This window comes from Zootoca vivipara, chromosome 2, assembly GCF_963506605.1.
Source record: "Zootoca vivipara chromosome 2, rZooViv1.1, whole genome shotgun sequence".
NCBI lineage: Eukaryota > Metazoa > Chordata > Lepidosauria > Squamata > Lacertidae > Zootoca > Zootoca vivipara.
The window spans coordinates 74760169-74786108 of record NC_083277.1 but is presented as its reverse complement, the minus strand read 5'-3'; the positions used below and the strand labels follow the sequence as shown (position 1 = coordinate 74786108).

Genomic DNA, 25940 nt, shown 5'->3' with positions numbered 1-25940 from the left:
AACTCCCATGATCCCTAGCTAACAGGACCAGTGGTCAGGGATGATGGAATTGTAGTCTCAAAACATCTGGAGGGCTGAAGGTTGGGGATGCCTGCCTTAAGGCAATGCAGGCACTTCTTCCCCTCTGCACTTTTACCCTCACAACAACCCTGTGGGGTAGGTTAGGCTGAGAGAGAGTGACTGGCCCAAGGTCACCCAGGGAGCTTCATGGCTGAATGGGGATTTGAACCCTGGTCTCCCAGGTCCTTGTCCAGCGCTCTAACCACACCACACCACACTCGCTCTTCTGGGTGGGGTGGGTCTGTGGATGCAGTCCCTCTACCTCCCTGTTTAGATATGTCAAGTGTGTGTGGCTACTTTGGGGGAACGAAGTGTGCACTCTGCACCTTTTTAGTTTGAGGACCATATATAAGATTGTCCCTCTTCCATTTATAAGCTGGCGGGCCAGAAATGTTCCACAAGGAACTCTTAGCTCAATTAATAATTCCAAAATTGAAATGGAGGAGGTCATGCAAGGCTGGACTTGCAATTAAGTAATGTGAAAACAGTAATTTCAGGTACAGTTTATCACAGAGAGCCAAAGGAAGAGTGTCACTCTGACCTTCTGTTTCAGTGGCTAAAATGTCCTCATCTTGGGCCTCACTTCTGTTACTGTTTGTTCTGACTTTTGATTGAAGCAATATTACACCTGACATTATTATATCATTATATCGTTAAATTACTTTTGGATCTGCAGTTCTTCATTGTATATCTCTTTTTGGAGGATTTGTTTGTTTTTTAAGAATGATGTGGCTTTGAAGCTTGTATGACCAATGTTATAGCAAAGCCCTCTTTGTTCTCTTTCTGTGGAGATTTCCTCTTCCTGTCTCTCGCAAATAATGGTTTTTGTACTATTCCGTCTAAAATGAAACCACCTATCTTCCTCTCCCCTGCAGCGTTAACGAGCTCTACGTGGATGATCCAGACAAAACGAGTGGTGGTAAAATAGAAGTAAATTTGAACATCAGTTTGCCAAATCTGCACTGTGAATGTGAGTACATCTTTTTTTTTTTGTGGCTCTGTTTGCCAGTAGTGGTTGAGTAACCACTATGTTGGCTTCATAATTCATGTTCAGATTGCTATGAATCATTTCCATTCTTTTTCTAGGAAAAAAGAAGAAAATGTCCTCTTTAGAGTACATTCTTGCTTTTATGAATGGCTGCTTTCCGCTATTACTAAACACTTATTTAGGCAATGGCGTATAAGGCACTGTATTAAAGTGACATAGTGCCTAAGGCAAAAGAAAAGCATTTTTGGAACACTATTCTCCAGGGGGACTCACCTGGTGCCTGTCTTCCGGCACCAGGCAGAAATCCTTCTTTAAACTTTTCCCCCCCAGGCCTTACAAAATATCAGTTGAACTGTTTTAATCTGTCCCTATTATGCTCCTGTGTTTTATCCTGTTGCTGCTGTTTTGTTTTTGCTGTTTGTTATTATTGTTATTATTTATTAAATTTGTACAGCACCCTTCATCCAAAGATCACAGGGCGGTTCACAACAAAAAAACCATAAAATGAGAATGCAAAATACATAACACAAATAAGAACAAAAGCAAAAACAAACCAATAACACCCCCCCCCCCAAATGTAAAAGGACATAGGATGTTAATCAGCCAAGGGCCTGGTTGAGGAAAAGCACTTTTACCTGGCACCTAAGGATATGTAATGAAGACTCCAGGTGAGGCTCCCTGGGGAGAACACTCCACAAATGGGAAGCCACCACAGAAAAGGCCTGTACCTTGCTATGAGAGGCAGCAGGAGAGAAGGATTGATACCTAATGTTCTAGGACAGCAGTTCTCAACCTGTGGGTCGAGACCCCTTTGGGGGTCGAACGTCCCTTTCACAGGGGTCGCCTAAGACTATCGGCTGCCCCACGACACCCCCCCCACGACCCCGAAGAAGGCGGAGGCTGACGCCGGCGGAGGGGGCGCCCCGTCCCCGCCTAGTATCTTAAGAATGATTCATGTATCCTTCTTTGTAGTATGTTATTTTTAACACTCCCATTCTTTTCCCGCTTTCTCCCTGATTCCTAAACACATAGTGATTGGTCTGGATATCCAAGATGAAATGGGAAGACATGAAGTTGGCCACATTGACAATTCGATGAAAATTCCTCTGAATAATGGGGATGGGTGCAGATTCGAGGGCCAGTTTAGCATCAACAAGGCAAGTTGGAATAATCCATGCTGGGGAAATGTTGGCAAATTTGACAATAAATTGTTGTGAAGTCTCTGGGTGCTGCGTTGCTGTGAGTGCTGGGAGGGTTACATAGCCAGGTCTAAAGGTACGGATGTCTCTCCCCCCCCCCCCCCGAATACACTGCAGGACATTATGGAAACAACTGAGGCAGCCTGAAGTGTTCCAGGATAAATGAGGGTTCTATATCTATGTTTTGTTTCAAGGAACCAGAATGTTAATGCAGTCATGGTAAGGGGCATTGTGTGTGTCAGTAGATCTTCCAGATTGCTATTTCTGGCAGCAAATTAGAATGTTTTTCTGGAAGTAAATCTAATTATGAATAAACACAGCAGCCCAGTCTTGAATGGAGAACCAGAGCACCTATTGGCAAACAATGCACCATTCTGCTATTTGGAAATGACTGGCTGGTGTGTCCACCTGCTAGCAAATGCCATTGTTCCTGTGCTAATCTTTGTGTATGAAAATCATGGGATGTAGTTCATAAAGCAGGAACAAAGAACTACTGCTACCAAAGTGAAGAAATTTTAGTTGAATAAGAGTTGAGTTTTATTTGATTGATTTTTAAATCTGCATGAATTACCATATGCATAAACAATTACATTGAAGAGAAAAAAGTGTGTATTTGGTTAGCTGAGCTTGTGCCAACCTGATGCCAGCCAGATGTTCTGGTCTACAACCCTCTTTAGCCCCAGCCAGCATGGCTGTAGTTCAGAATATCTGGAGGGCACTAGCTTGGCAAAGGCTAGTGTACAGTATGTGTGAAAAGATTGCTGCTGGATCATCATACCAAAAGGCCCCAGTCTAACAGTAGCCAGTCACAGCATGCACCGCTATAGAAGTGTACCCGCTTTTGTGTGAAACAGTCTTTTCTAAGATGCCAACTGCTACTATAGTTTTCATAAATATTTACTTTTTTGTTTTTTAAAAAATGACACATCCTAGAAAATGTGCTGCCTGATTTAGTCAAGGGTACATTTAAGATCAGTTAATCTAGCTCTTTAGCTGACTAAATGCAGCAGCCCTAGTTAGAATGGAAAGCAGCAAAGAGAGGTGCGTATTATTTGTGGGGGCAAAAACCACGCTAGAAAGAGGAAGTCACGCTGCCCTGGCATGTTGCCATGGGGTGGAGCATGGGTAAACATGGGAGCTGAAAACACTTCTGAGTTCTTTGTGGTTTGTTGATGAGCTCAGAGTGTCAGCGTGTTTTCTTTTCTCCTCCCAAAGCATTGTACAGCCAGCATGTGAGTCACTGCAGTGCAAAGGGCTGTGGCCCAACTCTGCACAAACTCCCTTCTGTTCCAAGAGGTGCTCAGCCGTTGAGGAATGCCAGAGAGAGAGAGGGAGAGGGAGAGGGAGAGGGAGAGGGAGAGAGAGATGGATGTTGTAGTAGATGCCTTTCTTCACTTCTCTCATCTCAGTGGAGACCAAGTTTCTCTTCCAGCAGCAAGGGGTGTGTGCATTTTGTTGGGCGGGTGTGTCTAGCATCGGGTAATCTGACCATGTAAGGCAGCCCATGACTTCATTTGGGTGGGGGAGAGGGAGTGTGTGACTGCTAGCATAATAAGGATGTAACCCTAATTCACACCTCATTTTTATACCACAGGCTACAAAATCCTGCTGCTTCCTCTTCCTCCTAATTCATGTTGGAGCACACCTAAAAATAACAAGCAGGCCCTACCCTTGCTTATGCTGCAGTACAAAAATATATGTGAATGTTTTTATTTGATTGCTTTCCCCCCCCTGTCAGCTGTTTTTTGTGTCAGTCATCAGCCGCTGTAGCAAACTGCAAAACAACTTGTGTGTCTATGTAGATTGTGCAGTTTTTAATCATTATACTTAAAATAATAACAAAGTACACAAAGAGCTCCTGTGTTGGATTGTGTATTTGCTGTCTAAGGCTTTCTTTGTACTTCTAAGAAAAAGTGTCCTTAGTACTGTTTATCCCTCACCCCCTCCAGCTGTGTATTATTTTGGGTGGTTCGTGTGTGGAATTTTGTTAGGAGAATTGCCTTAGATTTCAACTGCTTTGGTGCAATGACAATATAATTAGATGTGTTCTTTCCCGTTATGTTTGTGAGTAATTCCCTGGTGTTAAGGAGCTATTTGCTTCCTTACCCCACATTATAGGCACAAAATCAACAGATTCAAAATATGGTGAGGAGGTAAGAATGTATCCCACCAATTTTTGTATCAGTTGTGCTGGTTGCCCATGTATTTGGGGGACAGATTCAAAGTGCTGTTTATTACCTTTTAAAGCCCTGAATGATTTGGGACAACAGTTCTTAAAGGAGCTCCTCTATCTACCCTAGATCTGTGTCAGTCTGCCTGCTTTAGTGTTTGCCAGTGAAAATGCTTAGGTTGGTGGGCACTTGCAATGTGGCATGCTCCTCAGTGGTTTCAGGATTAGACATCCCTTGTGTCTTTTAAGCAGGCCTTAGAGAACTTTTATTTCTCCAGAGTTTTCAGTGAAAGATCACAAAGCAGAGGTGGCTAACCTGTGGGCTGCATAGCACCCTCTCAAAAGCTTTTTGCAGCCTTCAGGCTCCCTCCCCCCATTAGTGATTCTAAGAAAAAAACTTCTAAATGATTTTTTAAAAAATCCCGACAGCTTCCATAGGCAACCCACTGTGATGCCAAAAGTTCCTTTTTTCGTGGCCTCCAAGTCCCTCCAAATTTGTACATTAAAAAAGAAATATATTTTACTTACCACTCTCATGGTCCCCTGGTGTGATTCTGTGATGCCACAAGGTTTTTGCGACCATCCACAAGACCTCCAAACTGTTCTAGAAAAGAAAAGCCAAAACCCACTTTTACACTTTGGCCATGCCCATTTTGAAATGTGGCCCCTGGAGCATTGACAATAAGTCAGTGAGGCCCTTGCCCCCCCAAATGTTAGCTACTCCTATCATAAGGAGCAGCTCCTTATTTCTGTGTGTACGCGTGTGGTTTTATGATGACATTGTTGCTGGCTCTGACTTTGTTGTTATTAATGATATATTAATGTTTTGGATTTGGATACTTTAAATGATGTAAGCCCCTTTGTGGGTAATTTGACTGCATGGTGAGCTGGTATTCCCAGTGATTGAATGGACAGGCTTTGGGTGACATGTAGACCCTAGCAAGCTGGATGATGCGAATACTATAGTGGAGTGTTTATGAGTATATGGTCACAGGTAGGCATCACTCTCTTTCTTTCAAGTGTCAAGCTGTTTGGAGTTCTCCTCCCCAGCTTTATTCAAAGGCAAAAAGGGTGTGTCGTGTACCTGACAAAATGTACCTGACAGAGGTGTGATGTACTAGACAAACTGGCCCTGGCTCTTATTGGTCAGAAAGAGCCGGAGGTCTTCCCTCCAAAGGAAGGGGAGAGAGCCTTTAAAAGCAGATCTGCCCTTGCAGCTTGGACCCTTCTACCATCAGAGCCCAGGGAGGAAGCTGACTGTCTTTGCTACCTCCTCATAAGTAGACTGAGATCACTGTGCTATTATTAAGTAGGACAGAAGTAGTCAGCTTTTGGAGTCATTGGGCTCTTTCTGTTTTTAATAATTCTGTGGGACCTTATTGCCCTCTTCCTTATTTAATCTTAATAATGTTTCACAATTGGACGAGTGAAAGCAGTGTGTGATTGTCACCCTTGGGATTCAGAAATCTCCGTGTGCCTAGACCACTTTGGGTTTCATGCTACTGGAAGTCTTAAGATCAGAGTGCGTAAAGCCAGGAATTTGCCCAGTTCTCTCTGGGAGAAGCAGAGAGCTGGCTTTATACTCTTGTGTAAATTGCAAGGGATTGGCTGGAGGCATGAAGCATGTGGGTCCAGGAATTTAACACTTAATCAAGCATCCCATTTCCCCCTTGGTTTCTGGGGCTGTAGGTGACCGAGAAGGATGGTGGTGGAAGCAACTGTCAGATAGTAAGACCTAGTTGCTAGCGCTGTGGGGCTGTTGGTCAGCTGCTGCGCAAGGATGGGCTGTGAGACACTCTATTAAGCATCTCCCCTTCTCCACAAGGTTCACTTAGGTTCCTTTATCAGATGGAGCTAAGGAGGAAGAGTCCTATGCAGAGCAACTTGCTCTTATCACCCAATGAGTTATTAGGCTCAGCACCAGCAGCAATGAATGAATATTTCTTCTCTTCTACTAAGAGAACACAGGGCAGTGTACCATAAAACAATATCATATAACCTATAAATGTGCAACTAACCATATGAAATCAGATTTATTTCAAAGCTTAATTGGTGGGTACTCACTGTGACCATCTCCAATGTAGTTTTTGCTCCACCCTCTGCAGGACAGTGAACTAGCAGTTTCCATGATGTAGAGAAGCCAAAAAAAGATGGAACGCCCCCCCCCTCCAACACACACAGTCCCCCCTTCTACTTGCTTCCTTATTGTAGTAGTGCTTGAACGGGATTCTGTTTAAAATGCTTTGTGGTGCAGTTCCATTTGTAACAATCCCTGAAAGCCTGCTGATCCCAGAGTGATCTAATCACAATTAACACCAGAGCCTAACTGCTCAACATTGTCATGGTAACCAGAGTTCTTAGCTGAAATCTGTGCATTCAGGAACTATGTGTACTAAAATTTTGTAAAGAAAAGGCATGTTTGGGAAGGGGCCACTAAAAGCTGGAGCCTGATTGTCATTTAAAAAAAGGAATTCATTTAAAATCTACTTCAGCTGAAGAGCCCTCTTGGCAATTGCCAGGTCATCCGGTGATAATGGCCATTACAGATCTCTCTGTCCCTGACCTAACTATTTTGTCTTCAAATCCAGCCTATGGCAGCTGGAGCTGGTTGTGTGAAGTTCCAGCTGCTTCAGCGCGTGCCAGGCTGGTTGTTTGGATTTAAGCTGGGGCTGTACTTGCATGTTTCGACACATGGTCTTAGAGGTGGTGGGCCAGAAGACTTTCCCTACAGCTTTCATAGACTGAGGTGGTCATGAAGATCAGGGACAAAACATCTTGAAATGAGGGATGTAACGAAGAACGTAAATCGTAGTTTAAGGAGAGCCAAAGGTCTTTGTGCTAGACAAGAGTCTTAGGAATGCAAAATGTCTAAGAACTGCAGCACAAAGAACTGGGGGGTGGCTGTATTTCACCCTCTTGTTAACAAAGGTGCTTGTTTGAAGGTGAAGTGTGGGTGCAGCTTCATGGCAGTTCTCTTGGTGATGGGATGTGTAGATGGGAATGATTCACAGGGCCAATGCAAGAAGTGCAGCCTGCTCTATACCAGAAGTAATGTTAGCACAGGATATATTTCCCACAGCCATTTCCTATCTTGGGGGGTGGGGTGGGGTGGGGTGGGGGTGGAGCTTACCTTCCGTCTAGCTTAGCACTAGAGTGCAGAACCAGGAGCTCAGGCCTATGTGGTGGGTGATGCTCTTGAATCAATATTACTCCTGTAGTGCAGCAACTGATGCAAAATTGCAGCCATCGTGTGGGAGCTCTGTGGAATTCTCAGGTGGAGCTTGACAAATATTTCATTTGATTTAGGGGAGGAGGCAAGAGTGCTCCAGATCTGTAAGCCTTTGATGAGTGAGTGGTCAGTTATAGCCGTCTTCTTGACTGAGAGTGGATTATTGTGACTATTATTGAATCTGGCCTGTGACTAACCCCTTTCCTTGATTGTAAGCATTGTAAGGTTTTAAAACCTTATGCTCTGTAATAGATGTTGGAGGCCAAATGATGTAAGTCACCAGCCTTAGCCTTGTGTTCCCCATCATTCAGCTTAGTCCAGGGGTTCCCAAACTAAGGCCCGGGGGCCGGATGCAGCCCAATCGCCTTCTAAATCCAGCCCGCGGACGGTCCGGGAATCAGCATGTTTTTACATGAGTAGAATGTGTCCTTTTATTTAAAATGCATCTCTGGGTTATTTGTGGGGCTTGCCTGGTGTTTTTACACGAGTAGAATGTGTGGTTTTATTTAAAATGCATCTCTGGGTTATTGGTGGGGCCTGCCTGGTGTTTTTACATGAGTAGAATGTGTCCTTTTATTTAAAATGCATCTCTGGGTTATTTGTGGGGCCTGCCTGGTGTTTTTACATGAGTAGAATGTGTCCTTTTATTTAAAATACATCTCTGGGTTATTTGTGGGACATAGGAATTCGTTCGCCCCGCCCCGCCCCCCAAATAGTCCGGCCCACCACAAGGTCTGAGGGACAGTGGACCGGCCCCCTGCTGAAAAAGTTTGCTGACCCCTGGCTTAGTCTGTGTGGAGAAGTTAAAAGCTTAACAAATGCTGAAGTCTTGCCTGCTTTTAGGTTCCAGGTAATTTTCACGTATCAACACACAGTGCCACTGCACAGCCTCAGAATCCTGACATGACACACGTCATCCACAAACTAGCCTTTGGTGACAAGTTACAGGTGAGTCTTGAGTTAAGGCATCTCTTAAGAGGATGCAATAGAAGTTACACTTGCTAACTGTAAAAGTTTTATGTATGTTGTTGAATAGTCATATGTGGCATAAAAGGTTCCAGAGGGTGAGGAGGTTACATTTTCAGTCTGACATATTTAAGTAATCTACTGTGAGACGTAAAAGTATTTGGAAAAGGGCTGCTTCTCTCCCCCCCCCCCAAGAAAATAAAGCAGTACACCTGATTGGTGCTTATAAGCACATACATATTATAAGATGAGCATCCACTTTCATGATACAATACACAGTCGTACCTTGGATCCCAAACGCCTTGGAAGTTGAACATTTTGGCTCCCAAACACCGCAAACCGGGAAGTGAGTGTTCCGGTTTGCAAATGTTCTTTGGAACCCGAACGTCCAACGCAGCTGACACAGCCTCCGATTGGCTGCAGGAGCTTCCTGCAGCCAATCGGAAGCCATGCCTTGGTTTCTGAACATTTTGGAAGTCGAACAGACTTCCGGAACTGATTCCGTTTGACTTATGAGGTACAACTACATTAATAAGCACCAGTTGCAGCAACAGCCTTTTTATGTTGGATTGCATACCATCCATTCCCTCCTTTTCTTGACAGTTATATTCTGTGTTTCTTGTTTTTCTATTCTTTTCTAGGCTCTGTACTTTTATTTTGAAAACCCAGTAAAAATTACGAGTAAAATAAGCCAGTGGGCTGCATTTTTTTTGTGAGGGGAGCATGTTGCAATGCTTCAAATCATTTGCTAGTGTAAAGGACTCAGGCTGTAGCTTCCTTATCCTATAAATTGTTCAGTGGGCTCTCTGCTCATTCACATTTGCCATTTATTCTCCTCTGTTCTGCATTTATTCCTATATCTTAGGAATAGTTGGTGACATTCACACTGCTATATATGTGTGGTTGTGCCTTGGTGACACATGTGGGAGTGATATCCTTGGGAATATGGACTGTCAAAGAAACCACCTGACACTGCTTTGTCTCTGCAGAAGAGAAGTATTTCAGTCAAAAGTACCGGTAGGAGGAGTCAGCACAGACAGTTCATTGTCTCCTTCCATACCATTTCCCAAATCTAGATGTTTTCAGTAGTGAAGGTTTGGCAGTAGTGGAGTCAGGGGGGCGGGGGCGGGGGGCATCAGCCATCACAGAGGGAGGCAGGTGGGCTGCAGGGCATCACGGGGGTAGCTGGGCGGCATGGGTGCAGCCACTGCCTGTCCTTCAAGAAGCCAGCTAAGTTTAGGCGATGTTCCCCAAGGCAACGTTTCACCAAAAAGCTGAACAACTTTGGGCGATCTCTTAAAAAGTGCTCCACCCCAGGTGTCGGCAGGGATTGCTATATCGCTGAGGTTTGGGTTCAACTGTTGTGAACGTTACCATGTCACTCATTAGTACTCCTTCCCCAGACTCAGTTCCCCATATGTTGATGCCCACAACCCCTGTCAACCCAACGGTCACATGGTCACATTAGCAAAATGGGGACTTCAGTTTGAGGACGGCTGCTACAATCCTTCCTCTGTTCCTATGCTCTTACGGAGAACAGAGGCTGGAAAGAGATTTCTTTTACCATCTCTCTCTTTCTAATCGGCTTTGGTTGAGGAAAAGCACATACTTGCCCCGTGGCCAGTCTCCTCTGTAATGTTGTTACATAACTCTCAGTTTCACAATGGGGATGTCTCACTTTACACCACCCTCTTCACCTACTTTTCAAAGACTTCACTTCGCAAGAGTTGCAGTAGTATTTGCCACCACCACCTACTCACCACACGTACCAGCCATGCTTTTAAAACCATACTCTCATTGCAATTTTGGCTAATCAACACAGGCATTTCATTACACTTGCTTCGCACACACCTATTCCTCAAAAACCTTTCTAACACTCATCTGGTTTTTGCCCTTAGATTCCACGAGAACCATTAAAATATCAGCTTATTTGGCTCATTTGTGGGCACTCAAGGCAGATTGCCGTACAACAGCGGATTACAATGCCACCATTAAAAACAATATCAGTAAGCTAAAAATGTCGAAACATCCTCAAAACACCATCACAGAACCAGCAGCCTTATTCAGCAGCTTTCAAGATCCAATGGGATTTTGCCTTCACATTCCTTAAAGCACCTTGGGAGTGATTTCATTATGTAATGCTCAGGCACACCTCTGCAATGGGTATTTACCTGAACCCATCCCTTCCAAATTGGTTTCAGAAAATACCCGCTACCTATGTGTACATTTTGTTCCTGAATCAAGCTGGTGTTTCCATGTGTGTGGCCACCCTCCCACACCTGCCCTTCACCATGCCGGTTGCCTTGCTCGTTTCACCTGTAGAATATTACAGCATTGGGGGGGGGGAGCAGTTACTGCCATGCTGAAGTTTTTTACTTCAGTGAACACAGAAACCTGCCTTACAAGAGGTCAGACTGTTTGCCCATCGAGCCTACTCTTATGTATTCTGACTGTGTATCATGAGCATTAGATGAAAGCTCATTAGCTGACTTTTTCTGAAGTGTGGGGAGAAATTGATCATTTGAATGTTGTAAGGGCGTAATTGACAATAGGTAGTTGCCTTCGCTCTACCTACTGAAAACTTTTCTGTTCCAGTGGGTCTAGTCAGATATATTATTTGGTCACATCTGTTCTTAATTTTTTTAAAAATTGTTTTATGTTTTATGTTTTGTTGTTTAAATGTTTAGATGCTTTTAATTGTGCTTTTTTTAAAAAAAATTTTTTTAATTGTATCTGTCCCGGGCTTCTTTGGGAGGAAGGGCAGGATATAAATGTATTTAATAAGTAAGTAAGTAAGTAAGTATTAGAGAAAGAAAGCTACCTTAAAGTTGTACCAAAAGAACCCTTTTTTGTTTTCTGTCCTCAAGACTTGAAGTCATGAGACCTGAATCAAATAATGGCCTTGAATTAATACTAGCGCACTATCTTTGATGAATGGTGCATATTTCAGAAAAGATCATGCATATAATTCTGCCCTCCTGGGGGAAGATGAACTCCTCTGACCCATAGAGCTGAGATCAGCTCTGTTCAGAAATGCTGCTTCTTATTAAGCTGTTCTGATAGCACATCTGTGAATGGGGTCCTGTGAGAAAGAGTTGCAGTCATCTTTCTGTATAATCCTTCAGTTGTCACTGTGTCACTTGGTACAGGGTAAAGCCTCTTGATGCTAATAATTTGAGTAGCACCATAGAAGACCCAGATGTGCCATTTGTCACCCTTGTGTGACTTTGCCTCTTTTGTTGTAACTGCATGAGGCTTGTGTGTAATTACAAGGAAACTGAACTGGGGGTGATGTGAATATTAATAACGAAGGAGGTGTTTTGTGGGTTTCCATTAATTTTATATTGTTTATATGTTTTGATTTTTATTGACCACCCATTAAACATAAGGTAGTTACACAAAGTTTAAAACAATATAACATTCAATTTTCTTAAATTTGTTATATTAGATTATTAAGTATGCCTATGTAAAAGCACACACAACATAAAATAATTCTAAAACAGCATTTAAGCTCCCTGCTAAAAATAATTTCCTCCAAGGACAAGAATACACTAAAGCATTGTCATTATTGTTTGTTTATTTATTTACTTGTATGCCACCTTTTTCCTGACAGCACTCAAAGCAGCTTACAGATAAAAACAAGAACCTCTAAAGAGATAAATTGATCGTTGAAATACAATTAAACATTGATAGAATTAAAACTATACACATATATAAAGTCAGTTTAAAACACACCAATAATTACAATAGAAACAGCATAGCACAAGCCCTTTCATTAAAAGCAGTTAGTTCCTGAAAGCCTGTTGGGGGGGGGGGGGGGGAGTCTTCACCTGCTGGTGGAAGGAGAACAAGGAGAGAGACAGTCTAGCTTCTCTAGTGGGGAAGTTCCAAAGTTTGGGAACAGCCACTGAGAAGGTCCTCTCTCGTATCCCACCAAGCATGCCTATGAGGGTGGTGGGACCAAGCGAAAGGCTTCCCCCCAAGATCTCAAAACCTGGGCAGGTTTGTATGAGGGAATAAAGCATGGATTTTTATTTTTATTTTTAAAAATCATCATTTGGCATTGAAAACATCTTGGGTCCTGTATATGTTACTGTTTTGAAACAACAATGAGGTTATTTTTAAAGATGCATTTCAAATTTCATTTGTCTGTCATTGTACACATCAGAATTGTTGATTGTGTTTCTAATTTGCCCACTAATTTGTCCACACCAGTGAGTGGAGAGGGGTGTGGATGTATTCATTTGGCCTACATTTTCAGGTTGGATTGAAGCTGGTTTGGGGGGCAAACACTTCCAAGTGCAGTGTTTGTCAAGAGATGACAGGATAGGGGTATATTGCGGCTAATGCTGTGTACCCAGCTTCACAGGCCGGCAATCAGAGTGCACTGGATACATAATAAGCGGGAGAGTTACCATTTACTCAGGCTTCAGTGCACTCCTACGTCTGGTGTTTGAGGCCAAGCGCACATGAAGTTAGCTGCAATCCGAATGTATCTTGCAGTTTCTAGAGAAATCCTGTTGTTTGATGCATTTCCCCTCAAATCAGCTTCCATCTGATTTGAATTTGTTGACTGCAGGTAAGCTGCGGTTGTGCATGCGCAGGTGTCTGCACATTTGTAGACGACAGCTTCATTGAATAGAAGTTTGCCAGGGGGAGGGAGGAAGGTTGCTGGTATGGGGAAACAAATAAGGTACTTTGCATCAGATGAAGACACACACACACACACACACACACACACACACACACACACGGTTCTTTACTTGTGTTGATAGGCTGCACTGTAGTATATTTCACAACTGTGCAAATGTGAAAAACCTATTGCCCAGAGAGGATGAGAGATAACATCAAATTAAATTGCACAAAATGACTTTAAGCTCCTTGCCTCTCCTTCTACCTGCAGCGTTGAAGCTTCCACTGTTATAAGCTAGGTTGTCTCTGGAAGTATAAAATAACAAATGTAATACAAAAGTTAATTCTATGCTCTTTCCCTCTACAGGTCCAGAACATTCATGGAGCATTCAATGCGTTGGAGGGAGCAGACAAGCTCAGCTCAAACCGTACGTACACTCTGTGTTTTGCAGGGCCTTATCTAGGGTTAGTAAAGACGCCTTGATTGGCAAGACTGGTAGGAGCCAGCCAAATTTTATTTAATTCCAGGGACATGAAAACTGTGTACACACCATATATTTAAAAGGTATGACTTTCCTCAAAGAATCCTGGGAACTGTAGTTTGTCAAGGGTGCCACGTGAGTGGTAAACTACAGTTCCCAGGTCTCTGCCCTGGGGGGGAGGTGGAGAGAGTCTTGTGCTTTAAATGTATGGTATATACACAGCCAAAGAGTGTACGGCTCTTTAGAGACTAACCAATTTCTTAAACTTTTTGTGAACTAGAGGCTGTAATGAAAGGCATACATGGATGATAAGTGGGGAGTGGGGGTGGGGAGAGAATAGTAGGCAGTGAGGTCATAGAGAAGTGAAATGCAAAAAGGACAGATAGTGACAATCCAGTTGGAGCTAGAATATATGTATGCAAGATAAGCACGGTGACCCTTTTACAGCAGTAGTCATAGGCGATAAAACAATCAGCTTGGTAATGATGAGGTAATTGACATCTGTAGTGGGAAAGGAAACCGTTGTCTCTGTTCAGACCCACCCTTTGTGTGCGGGTTTGGGGTGCGTGAGATAGACCGATGTAGCCTGCAGCTGAGGATTACGCGGCATACATCTGGCGAAGTGGACTCTAGTCCACAAAAACATACGTCAAATCTTGTTAGTCTTTTTACGGTGTCATCAGACACCTTTATCTTTTTATCGTGCCACAGCAGACTAGCACCGCCACCCCTCTGAAAATTGTTACAGATTATATTTATGTTCTTTATATAGTTGGGTTGTTATCAAATAATATTACAGTGGCTATAGGGATGAATTAATTTGATTTCCCCTTTTCCCTAGCTATAGAACAGAGAGGCCCAGATTTTTTTTTAAAAAAAAAATCCATAGTTTGCCTGCTTATAATAAAAGTTACAGGGAATAGTTGGTCTTCTGAAGTGTTGGTATGCTCCTCCACCATGAATATATGATTCCTAAACATCCTAGAGACTTTGGATACTGAGTGGTCTCTGTGAAGCTGACTGATCTTTTAAGTCCAGCTTCAGAGCCCTGCTGTGGCTGTTCCTTACCTTCCATTTTTTAAAATGTATTCTTTCTTAGCAGTTTAATTTTGGCTGTATATAACCATTCTAGTGATTTTTAGTGGGAAAGTGACTCGAAAATATTTGATATAAATACTTAGATACTGTACAGAAAGTAGGCAGGGCAAAGAGAGACAGACTTGCAAGGTCTTTAAGGGCACCTGTGTCATAGCCAGGAAATGAGCCTGATCCTAACCAACATTTTAATTCTTGGTATTTCCTTCCTCAATGTTTACTTATCGGCTGTCATGAGTTAGTCTAAATTGGGCATGTAGAACACTTCTGCAGTCTGTATGTGCTGCTCAACATCTTAGCATCACTTGCAGTGTATTTCCTGCTCCATGAAACACACAGCAGAGGGAAACACTGGCCCCCTATTTCCCTCTCTGCCCCATGAAGATGTATTTAAACTGGTTTTATCCCAGGACATTCTTTCTCCGTGCTGCCAGGTGCTGTTGAGACCGAGTGGTTGCTTTCCTACTTTTGGCTTGATTATCCATGAAAGCAACCATTGCCAAGGATACAATATATGAAATAAAAATAGTGCTTGAATGTTTTAATCCCAATGGGAAGGACTGAGTGTAGGAAAATTAGCTATATAGTGTGCCAGCCCTCTCTCCAACCTGGAGTATTGTGCTCGTCCTATCAGCCAGCCCTTGGAGGAAACTAATTTTCTAGATCCATTTCAGCTGGGGCTTAGGTCCAGTTTTGGCACAGAAACTGCTTTGGTCGCCCTGTAGGATGCCCTCTGTTGGGAGAGGGACAGGGGAAAACGTGCCCCTGTTAATTCTCCTCAACCCCTCAATGCCTTTTGATACCATTGACCACGGTATCCATCTGATTGATTGACTGATCGATTGAATATTTAATTTCTGTACCACTTAAATTTATTAAAAATATATCTAGGCAGCATCCAAAGAAACTGAAGCAGCAATAGACAACTTAAAACAAAATGTTACACAAATACACAGTTACATATGAAAATGTTAATACAAAGTTATTAATATATATCAATATCAATTCATTTTCCTTCTGACACACCCTCCCTCTCAGCCTTTGGGTTCTCACCCAGTCCAAACAAACTCTCAGCTCACCCACCAAAATCTCACACCAATCTTACAATCATAGAATCTTAGAATTGGAAGGGACCCAAGGGTCATCTAGTCCAACCCCCTGCAATGCAGGAAGACCAGAAGAGATCCTGGTAGCAGCAGATATCGCCCTAGTCTCTCACTCTATATTTGCTTTTTTGGGCAGGCCCTCAGACTGCCCACAACTGTGCCCCATTCATTCTGGAGCGACTGTCCAAGGTGGGGGTGGGTGGCATTGCTTTGCAGTGATTCCAGTCCTACTTGGATGGATGTTTCCAGCAGGTGATGCTTAGGGAGGGTTGTAAGCACCAACTCAGAATAGTCCTTGCCAACGGTTGCCCATACCAATTTTTTACAGTCCGTTGAAATGGTGCAGTGAGTATCTTGAAACATCTGCTAATTTTAAAAAAAGGGGGGGGGAGGTTGTGGCACATTCCAAAAGTCTTGTTTGTATACCTTCATATCCGTGGACTCAATATGTTCTTCTGTGTGTTGGTCAAGTATGTCTTTTATGTTGAGGAAAATGCAGATGGACAAAAGTGTATTGACCCCTGATAGGAATGAATTGCCTGGGTTAAGTCAATTTCCATTTGAAGAAGAAGAAGCTGCACTTTTAAAGTTGCCTGTTTCAGGGATGCATTTCCAAGCATAGTCTTGTGGTGTGATTTTTGGGGGCTTCAGCTTTCTCTCTTGTTTACGCAGCCCTTGCATCCTATGATTATATATTGAAAATTGTTCCCACGGTGTATGAAGACATGAGTGGCAAGCAACGGTACTCATACCAATATACTGTAGCCAGTAAGGTAAGCATGCTGTAGTTGTATATCCTTTGCTAGAAAGTGCTTGATGCAGCACACCCTATTGGATGAGCCTTCTGCTTTAGGTCCCATTTCCACTGTCAGAGCGGTTGTGCTTCCTGTGCTTGAAGTGAGTGCAATAGCGGCCCCTGCTGGAAAAGCAAAGAACTGATAATGAAAGGGAGGTGCCATTGCATACTAAGGATGCTTGAGGAATTTGATCTGATGTGATCCACAACTCCTAGGTTGAAACTTTGTAATCCACCAGGTGCAGTTCTCTGCTCAAAAAGCTTACCAAAATACATATGCTGTATCTAAATAGATTTCCTATTTTGAAAGAAAATATTTTAGAAGAGCATGTTTGGAGAGAAAGTAGGTTTCGAAATTACGCTTTGAAATGTGTTCAGATGTGCATTTTCGTGCAGCTATTTTATGGCTGATTAACGCAGAATGGGACAGAATGGACTGACAGGTGGATAGCCGAGAAAGAGACACAGACTGGAAACAGATTGATTCACCTATTTCCTACTTCTTGATTTGCTATCAGTAATCCTGTATAGCCAGTGTAGGGAACCTTGGGCTCTCCAGATGTTGCTGAACTACAACTCCCGGCATTCCTGGTCATGCCATGGTTGCCAGGGCTGATGGAAATTGTAGTTCAGCTACTTCTGCGGAGGCAGAGGTCCCCACCCCTGATGCATGCCTAAAGCATGGTTGGGTTCATGAATTTTAGGGGGGTTGTATATATTCTATTCCCATACTTACACTTTTCAAGCAGTAAGGCAATATAATGTTGAGGGTCTGGAGCAAAATGGCTTGTTTTTGAGCGGAGGAGGTTAACACCTTTTTAGTGTGCTTACTCTTTTCATTCCAGCCTGAATAACTTGGGATAGATACCCACATGTGGTATTTCTTTTGATGTGACATGTTTTCAGAATATTGAGCTGCTCAGAATTTTTCATGCTTTTTTAAAAAAATACATCAAGGTCTCCAAATGTGGGCTGGGTGTGCATGAATATCCAAGTGGGGTGGCTGCTAAATATAAGCTCAGGAAGGAGCAGAAAGGTTGCTTGAATCTATCCCAATTGGATGGGATTCGGGGGGGGGATTTCTTCCCGGTCTCAAGGTAGCCTCATGTTTGGCAGAGGGTTCTTTTTGAGGGGCAGGCATGATTTTCCCTACTTCTAGTATAAGATAGTAACCTTATTATGTTGTCCTTTTCCTTTTATTAATGGCCATTTTGAGCAGACATTTTAGAATGTGCAATGAGGTGGTCATTTGTCCCACCACTAATCCATTACGAGCTAGTGTAACATAGTGGCTAAGTGACTGATCTGTAAACTACAAATTCCCCAGTTCAAATTTCATTTCAGCTATGAGTTCCTTAGGTCAGGGGTGGACAACTTGCGGCCTGAGGGCCACATATGACTCTTGGACTAATTTCACGTGAGTGGCAAGGAAGGAAAATCCAAGAGGGAAAAGGGGTGACAGATAAAAAAAATGAGATGCCCCAGCCTCTTTTTACTCTGGCCAACACCAGATCCTGCTCTGCCCTCAACAGATTATCCCAAACAGTAATCTTAGGCAAACCACTGGTTCTCAGCTGGCACCACCAAACCACCTCCAAATTGAGATTATAACTCAGTTCTACCTTATATGAATCTTTTTCAGGAGTACGTAGCATACAGCCATACAGGCCGCATCATTCCAGCCATCTGGTTTCGCTATGACCTGAGTCCTATCACAGTGAAATACACAGAAAGGCGACAGCCCTTGTACAGGTTCATCACAACAGTAAGTTTCCATTACATCATGTTCTCTATTTATCAGCTGGCACGTCTTAAAAATGTGTGCGTGCAAGCGCAGCTCATGTGACAGGGTCAGAAAAGAACCATAATGCTGAACTTGATGACCAAAGTTCTTTATCCAGGTGAAGAGCTCTTGTCTCTTGCACAGTCTGGGCTCTAGTATTAAGTGCCTTGTTTTAATGGTACCAGCCCTTTTCTATTGCTACTAGAAATTGCCCATCAGGATATATTCATGCCTTGTATACACAAGCTTTGCACTTCCACCATTTTGAGACCCCAGCCATCTTTTTAAGAATGGACACTGGAGTGGGGCAGGCAGGGCTGTTATGTATTAAGAAGTAGTTATCCAGCTACTCAATGGCTCTCTGGGCTGCCATAACTCCTGCCGTCCCAGTCTTTGCGAACACTGCCCGCTTGCCCTTCTGCATCATGGTTGCCTTGGAGACTGGCTAGCCGTCATTGCTGTGGAGAGGCTGCAGCCTTCTGGCCCAGCCAGAGATTATCCACTTGTGGCAGCTGGAGTTATTGTCAAGAGGGGCAGACCTCAGAAGCACCCTGAATCTTGTTAAGCAGCAGATGCTTAGTTAAAAGCTACAAAGGAGGCCCATGGAAGGAGCACCTGCTGTTCCTTTTGTTGGGTAGCTTGTTTACCAGGCTGCACCCATACAACTGTCACAGAAACACTGAAGTGTTTTTAAATGTGTTCTCATGAGTATAGGTGGGAAAAGACCATACCAGGCCGTGAGAGAATTTATCCAGGTTTGGAAATGTAAAACTTCCTATTGTTACCTCAAAAGGGAATGGACCTTTTTAGTGTCTCTCTCTGTGGGAACTTTAAGCAGGGCTGTCAGGAGGAATAGTGTTGATGTGCATGTATGCTTGGTCATCTGGGTGCGGCACTATGGCATTTTCTGTGTACAGTGGAACCTCGGTTTATGAACACCTCGGTTTACGAATTTTCGGTTTACGAACGCCGCGGACCCATCTGGAACGGATTAATTCACTTTCCATTACTTTCAATGGGAAAGTTCGCTTCAGTTTATGAACGCTTCAGTTTATGAACAGACTTCCGGAACCAATTACAGTACACCCATGCTTCGGGTTAAGTACGCTTCAGGTTGAGTACTCTGCAGACCCGTCTGGAACAGATTAATCCACTCTCCATTACTTTCAATGGGAAAGTTCGCTTCAGTTTATGAACGCTTCAGTTTATGTTTATGAACAGACTTCCGGAACCAATTGTGTTCATAAACCGAGGTACCACTGTATTTGTTTATAGTAGGAGTGACATAAATGTGTGGACTGGCTGTTTTGGATACAATTTCCATTATTGCTCTTAAGGCACACAAAGGGTTTGTCTTGGCATACACAAAAGCTGTTAGTAAAATAGTTGGGGAAGGAACAGCGCCACTAAACAAAAGTGTTGTTGTGCCCACATATTCGCTGGCTGTATATAAGAGGAATGAGAGAGCACCTATCTGCTGTCTACTACTTCTGGGTTTATTTTATTTTTATTTATAAAAACATTTATAGACCACGCTTTTATAAAAACACAGCAAGGTTATATACAGCATACAAAATTACAATTGGATAAATAAAAACGTCAGTAAACACATCAATAAACACTGGTTGGTGAAAATAAATTCACATTGCAAAGGCCTGTCTGAATAACGCAAGTTTTTTAAGGAGAGATCTAAAAGATGGCAGGGATGAGCCTTGCCAACCCTTTACTGGCAGGAAATTCCACCAAAATATGTGTAGCCAAGTACAAAATGGATAAGATGAGAGCATCTGTTGTCCTTTTGAGGAGTGAGCTTAGCACCAAGCACTAAAAGATGCATCACTTGTATGTCTTATTTTCTGGAACCAACAAGGCACAGCTGTCTCTAGACCAAGGGGGTGCATCCACAAAACCTCATTCCTAGCCTCCTGGATGAGAGTTTTTATTTCTCTTAAAGGAGGAGGAGGAGGAGGATTCCGCCTTCCCCTCTCCCAATCGCTGAATGCGTCTTACCTTTGATTTTTTATAAAAAGTGCATGCAGGGAAGGCAGAGACTAAGCAGATGCCAGGTATGTGTGAGTCATAAGTAATCAGTGGTGCAGAGCCGCACAGATGAATATGTTTTTCTCTGTGTGTGTTTTTCTTCTTGTATTTGCTGCTCTGAAGTCATATTTTCCTGCCCTCAATGCAAAAAGTACATTCCCTCCTCCCTACTTGCGGTATAAAACATCTTGTGTCAGCTGATCCGCATGGATTGAAATTACCCAACTCATTCTGGTGTCATTCTCCCTGAAAAGTACGTTTGCATCACTGTTAGAGGAGAACAGGGTGGGGGCAAGGGGAAAAAAACAGAAACACAGGAGTGAAAAAAATAAATTCAGTTGTACAGGGGTTTATTTCCTCTGTCTTTTTTGTGGTTTTCAGTTCTGAGAATGTCAGCTGTGTTGAGGAAAATAAATTTACCTAGACTTTTTGTAACTGAAACATCTTCCCAATTTGCTGGGATCATTGGACACATATACTGTACCTAAGTTAAAAATACACATAGAAAGGAGTGATTCCTCCCTCGCTGCTGCTGCTTGCTATTAAAGTCCTATTTACTCATGCTGTCTAATTCCCTTTCAAACTTGGCCACGGTTCTCTTTGGCTGCTGTCCCGTTTCACATGCTAATAGATCTACGTGGTGACAAGGGGGCTTGGCTTCCCCCTGTGAAAGGTTTACAGCTCATTTTATTGATCTGCTTTACAGCCCAGTCCTATATTATCTCCTCCTATTAAGTTCATTGGGACTTACTTTCAGGTAATGTGCACAGGATTGCAGTCTCAAAGGAGTAATTCCTTCCTGCATGTCAGTTTCCCATCTGTCCAAAGTCTATTCTTCTTGAGTTTTACTGTCCCTAGGACATGATCCTTGACCTCCTGTTTCTTTATTTTGAGAATTTCTTGAGCTTTTTTCTCACCTGGATTAAATCTGCTTATATTTTGCTACTCATCCATTTTAAATCTCACTTTTCGGGGGCGGGGAACTGTGGGTACCCCCCGCCCCATAGGCCATAGCCAGCATGGACAAGGAATGGTAGGAGTTGCTGAGGGCCACAGAGAGACTCGCCTTCGCCCTCTATTAAATATAGTGGCCGAAGTGTTGGATTTGCCTTGAAACAGATAACATAATCATTTCCCCATTTTGGAAATCTGAAAAAAATCCCCAACATCAATCTGCTATGAAGGTGCTTGAGATAAGGACTGTATAGTGCTGCTATGCACACTAGAAACAGATAATTGATAAAGAAGGAAGTTAAGAAGATGTGAGGGTTCAGTGTGTAGAAGAAGCCACAGAGTGACGATTAAGCTCACAGGCTGGAGGAGAGGGCAGAGCGTGTAGAAAGAGCTGTGAGTGGGAGGGTGGTCCCCTTTTGCCATCCCCTGGAAAACTCAACAAACTTGCTGTACCTGGAACTGTGTGTGGAGAGTGCAGCTGAATGGGACACAGCTGTGGGCGGACTGAGGAAGTACCATCCACCTTGGGCCTGCCCATAGAAAGCAAGTCGAGAGAGGGAGAGAGAGAGACTAGGGTGATGGTCCACTGTTTCCATGAACTCTTTTCATCGTGAGACATCTGTGAGAGTTTGTTGGACCCTGGGTGAGAACCAGGAAAGAAATTCATCATAGGATAAGCACACCCGTCATAAACACATCCAATATACTAATAGTGAATTCATTCTCCAAATGCTGTTCCTAGGGCAGCTTCTAGGAGCCAAAAGTGGACAAACTGCCCCAGAAAGAGCAGAAAGTGCCCCCCACCAGAGGTACTACCCCTCCCCTAACACCCCATAGTGGACTAGGTGGGCCATTTTGCCTGATCCAGCAGGCTCACCTTACGTTCTTATGATAAAAGTTAAAGGGTAGAAAATGGAGGATTGAGCCAAGAGTAGTGAGGATTTGTTTAGGGGTGTGATAACTAATAACAAGGTCACCTTTTTTGGGTCATGGTATTTATGAATAGGCAGTGGATCTGAATGTGGGAAATGGGGTTCTACTTCTTGCTCAGCTCTCTGGATGATTTTACACTTAGCTTTAGGTCTCTTCCTAGCTCAGTCAGTAGAGCATGAGACTGCTGGTGTCAGGGTTGTGGGTTTGAGACCCATGTTGGGCAAAAGGGCTCCTGTTTTGCAGGCAGTTGGACTAGAATAGATGACCCTCATGGTGCCTTCCAGCTCTACAGTGCTACAATTCTATAGGCTGCCTGAAAATAGCTAAATGGAAACCAAGGAGGACCTCTGTACGCTTGAGAACCAACTTGATCTTCCCTACACCAACCCGTTTATTTTTTGTTTCTTTCAACATGTCAGATTTGTGCCATCGTTGGAGGAACCTTCACAGTGGCTGGGATTCTTGATTCCTGTATTTTCACTGCCTCTGAAGCCTGGAAGAAGATCCAGCTAGGGAAGATGCAGTAACAAAGCAACTCTCCTCCAGGTCCTGTGAGAAGAAGCAAAGAATAAAATCGTCACTGCTATCCATTTTTCTCCTTTGTATCGTTTTCCATTGGTACATACCACTTTAATTAGTTAATTGAAGACTTTTTAAAAGAGCAAACAAATCTAGCAAAGCAATCCTAACAAGGGGCTGGGGAGGTATGGAGCAGAGGACCCACCCTTACATCCAAAGATCTACCAGCCCTGAAACACACCTTTGGGGTTTTCTATGCCCTACTGCAACCGAAAGTACTGCCAGTGAGAGATGACCATCTGCCTGGCATAGCATGGGAACTCAGCCATGGCAGAGCCCCCCCTAGCAACACTCCTCTCTACTGGCAAAAGCCACTGGAGACGAATCTATGCAGCATTCTAGCCCTCTCCCTCTACTCTGCCAGCCATCAAAATGTTAGGTTCAGATTGCACTCTGTGTCTCTTGAAAGATGGCAGCATTGACAAGTGTGTGGGGCTTCATAACACTACATTCTCTGAAAATTATTTTTGTTGTAAAACCAAATCCTACGGATCTGACTAGTATAATTATTTTTAAATTCTCACAGGTGCTGGTCAAGGCAAAAACTAATTATGCAAAGTAGATTTTTTTCCCAATCAAAATGGACAATCATGTTGTCTCTGACGAAAATTGTGCATGAAAAACACTAGCCTGGATATTGAGATCATTCAGAACAACAGCAAAATACAGTAGAACAATCTATTTCTCTTAATCTTCTGGGATGTTCTTTTTAAAAACTGAACAGTGTTAGCATTTATAGATGGCATAAGGCAGCAGGACAAAAGCAGAATGAATGAATTGAGAACTGCAATATGCAGCAGAAGATGATTATCACTACCTATTGCTGCATTTTTTTGTTACTTCCTTCTGCCTTTTGAAGCATTTACTACCCCACCTGCCCAGGTTAGAATGTCTGGATTGAAAGAGGAGAGAATGAGACACTCCAGTAACCTGGCTGGATGAGCATCATTTTGAAAGACACAAATGCCAAGAACATAGGACTTGGCCCTTAGTATGTGGAATCCAAATCCTTGTACATATTTTTCAATTGTTTGCTTATCTTTAAAATTATTTTAGATTGCCAGCATTTGCCAAGGAGGATAGGAATAGCCCTGTGAAAAACGAGATAAGGTTGCAGCACAGATGCATTTCAATCTTAAGTATAAAACCATTGTTTGTGTGTGCCTGCAATGATTGGCGGAAATGCAGAAATACTGCTAGTACTGTAGTAGTTTTTAATATGCTGTTGACATTGAGAACTACAGCAAGATCTATAATTTCAGTAGACCTCAAATAGTCCTTTGATATATGAATCAAGTGATAATTAGTTGCATGCTTTGTACATTTTATATCACCTAGATATGAATGCACATTGGCTGTGTGTTCTCTAGGTTTTGCTGCACTTCTTAAAATAAACACTAAGAATTTCCATGTTACAATTTGGGTGAGGGTATTCCATGCTGGAATAATGTGTGATCTTTTAAGGGTGACCTTTGAAAAATGTGGAAGTGTCAAGTCAATACACTGCGACTGACACAATTCTGCACATATTTACTTGGAAGTAAGTCTAATTCTATGGAGTTTACTTCTAGGTAAAAAGATACAGAATTACAGCAGGGATGATGAACCTTTGACCCTCCAGGTGTTATTTGGCTACAACTCACATCATCCCTGACCACTAGCCATCTCTTTGGTGGTGGTGGTGGTGGTGGGGAGCCTGACCCAGGTCATGCCATTTGGTGGGGGGTGCATCTGGTATTGGCAGCCTTGGCTAGCAGCACTGCCACCTGGCCAGCCCTCCTGTCAACCTGCCAAGGCTCTTCACATCCTCCCTTCCTAGAGGGGAGGCAAGGAGCTGGGAGAGCTTTACCGCTGCTGCTGCTGCTGCTGCTGCTTTCAGTGTGGTGGCACCACCACAACAAAAAGTAAGCCAGGAGAGGGGCTGCCATGGCCACCATCACCAGGAAGAGGGAAAGGGGCAAGGTGAGGGCAACGAGGGGCCCCACATCGTGATTTGTCACAAGTCCCACACACCCCTATAGTGGGTTCACCTGGATGGAGCTGACAAAAGTCCATCTGGAGTGCCACAGGTTACATCCCCCCATCCCTGGGATTACAGCCTTCATCTACTCAGTATGTCTGTTTGAAAATTTCACTCTGCTATGGTGTTGGAAAGATAGCAACTTTTCTCTGATTGAAATTCTCACTGATTCCCCTCCCCCCCCGCAACAGCCCTTCCTTCGCTGATTTTGAATCCTTCATGCTTTTACAATGTTGATAAAACATCTTTAGAATTCCCCCTATCTTTCTTACGAAATGATTTGTTATATTGATGTAAAACTGGATCTTGTAACTTCCTGTATCTTGTTTAATATTTGGATGAATTTTATACATTTTTTCCCCCATTTGCAAAAATCAAATTGAAAATAATACACGAGTGTTCATTTCTGTCTCCCTGTGCCTTTCTTACATGGGATATGAGGTTGGGTTTTTCTGAGGAGGAAAGTGTACTGTACCACTTTTCATCCAAATGTCACCTTTAACCCCCCCACCCCCCATTCCACCAGCCTCTTCAAGTCTCTTCTGCTCTCACCAGAGGTCTAAAATTGCCACATATGGAAAGAGCCTTCTTCCCCTACCCCCCACCTGCCCCATGTCATTTATTACAGGCATGAGCCCCCTCCTTGGTCTTCCTGCCCCATTGTCTATTCCCTGTCCCTGCCTGTTGAACCAGCCAATGTTTACAGTGGAATGATCAGGACATAAGAGCCTGCTAGATCAGGCCAATGACACATCTCGTCCAGCATCCTGTCCTCTCAGTGGCCATGCCAGTGGGGAAACGACTGGGCCAAACATGAGCACAAGAGCACTTTCCCCTTCCGAGCCTTCCAGCAACTGGTATTTGGAGGCATGGCTCCCTCCAACTATGGAGGATGGTGGACTAGTGTA

General features: G+C 43.3%; 1 protein-coding gene across 1 annotated transcript in view; it reads left to right on the top strand.

Annotated features, from left to right (window-relative positions):
• Positions 1–25435, top strand: part of ERGIC1 (endoplasmic reticulum-golgi intermediate compartment 1) — an 82971-nt gene extending 57536 nt beyond the window's left edge. The window contains exons 4-10 of the mRNA XM_035105300.2: positions 936–1030; positions 2081–2205; positions 8490–8594; positions 13612–13672; positions 16600–16700; positions 18366–18488; positions 22853–25435. Of these exons, the coding sequence (XP_034961191.1) occupies positions 936–1030; positions 2081–2205; positions 8490–8594; positions 13612–13672; positions 16600–16700; positions 18366–18488; positions 22853–22960 (718 nt within the window). The 3' untranslated portion in view covers positions 22961–25435. The remainder of the gene's footprint in view (positions 1–935; positions 1031–2080; positions 2206–8489; positions 8595–13611; positions 13673–16599; positions 16701–18365; positions 18489–22852) is intronic.
• Positions 25436–25940: the final 505 nt, after the last annotated feature.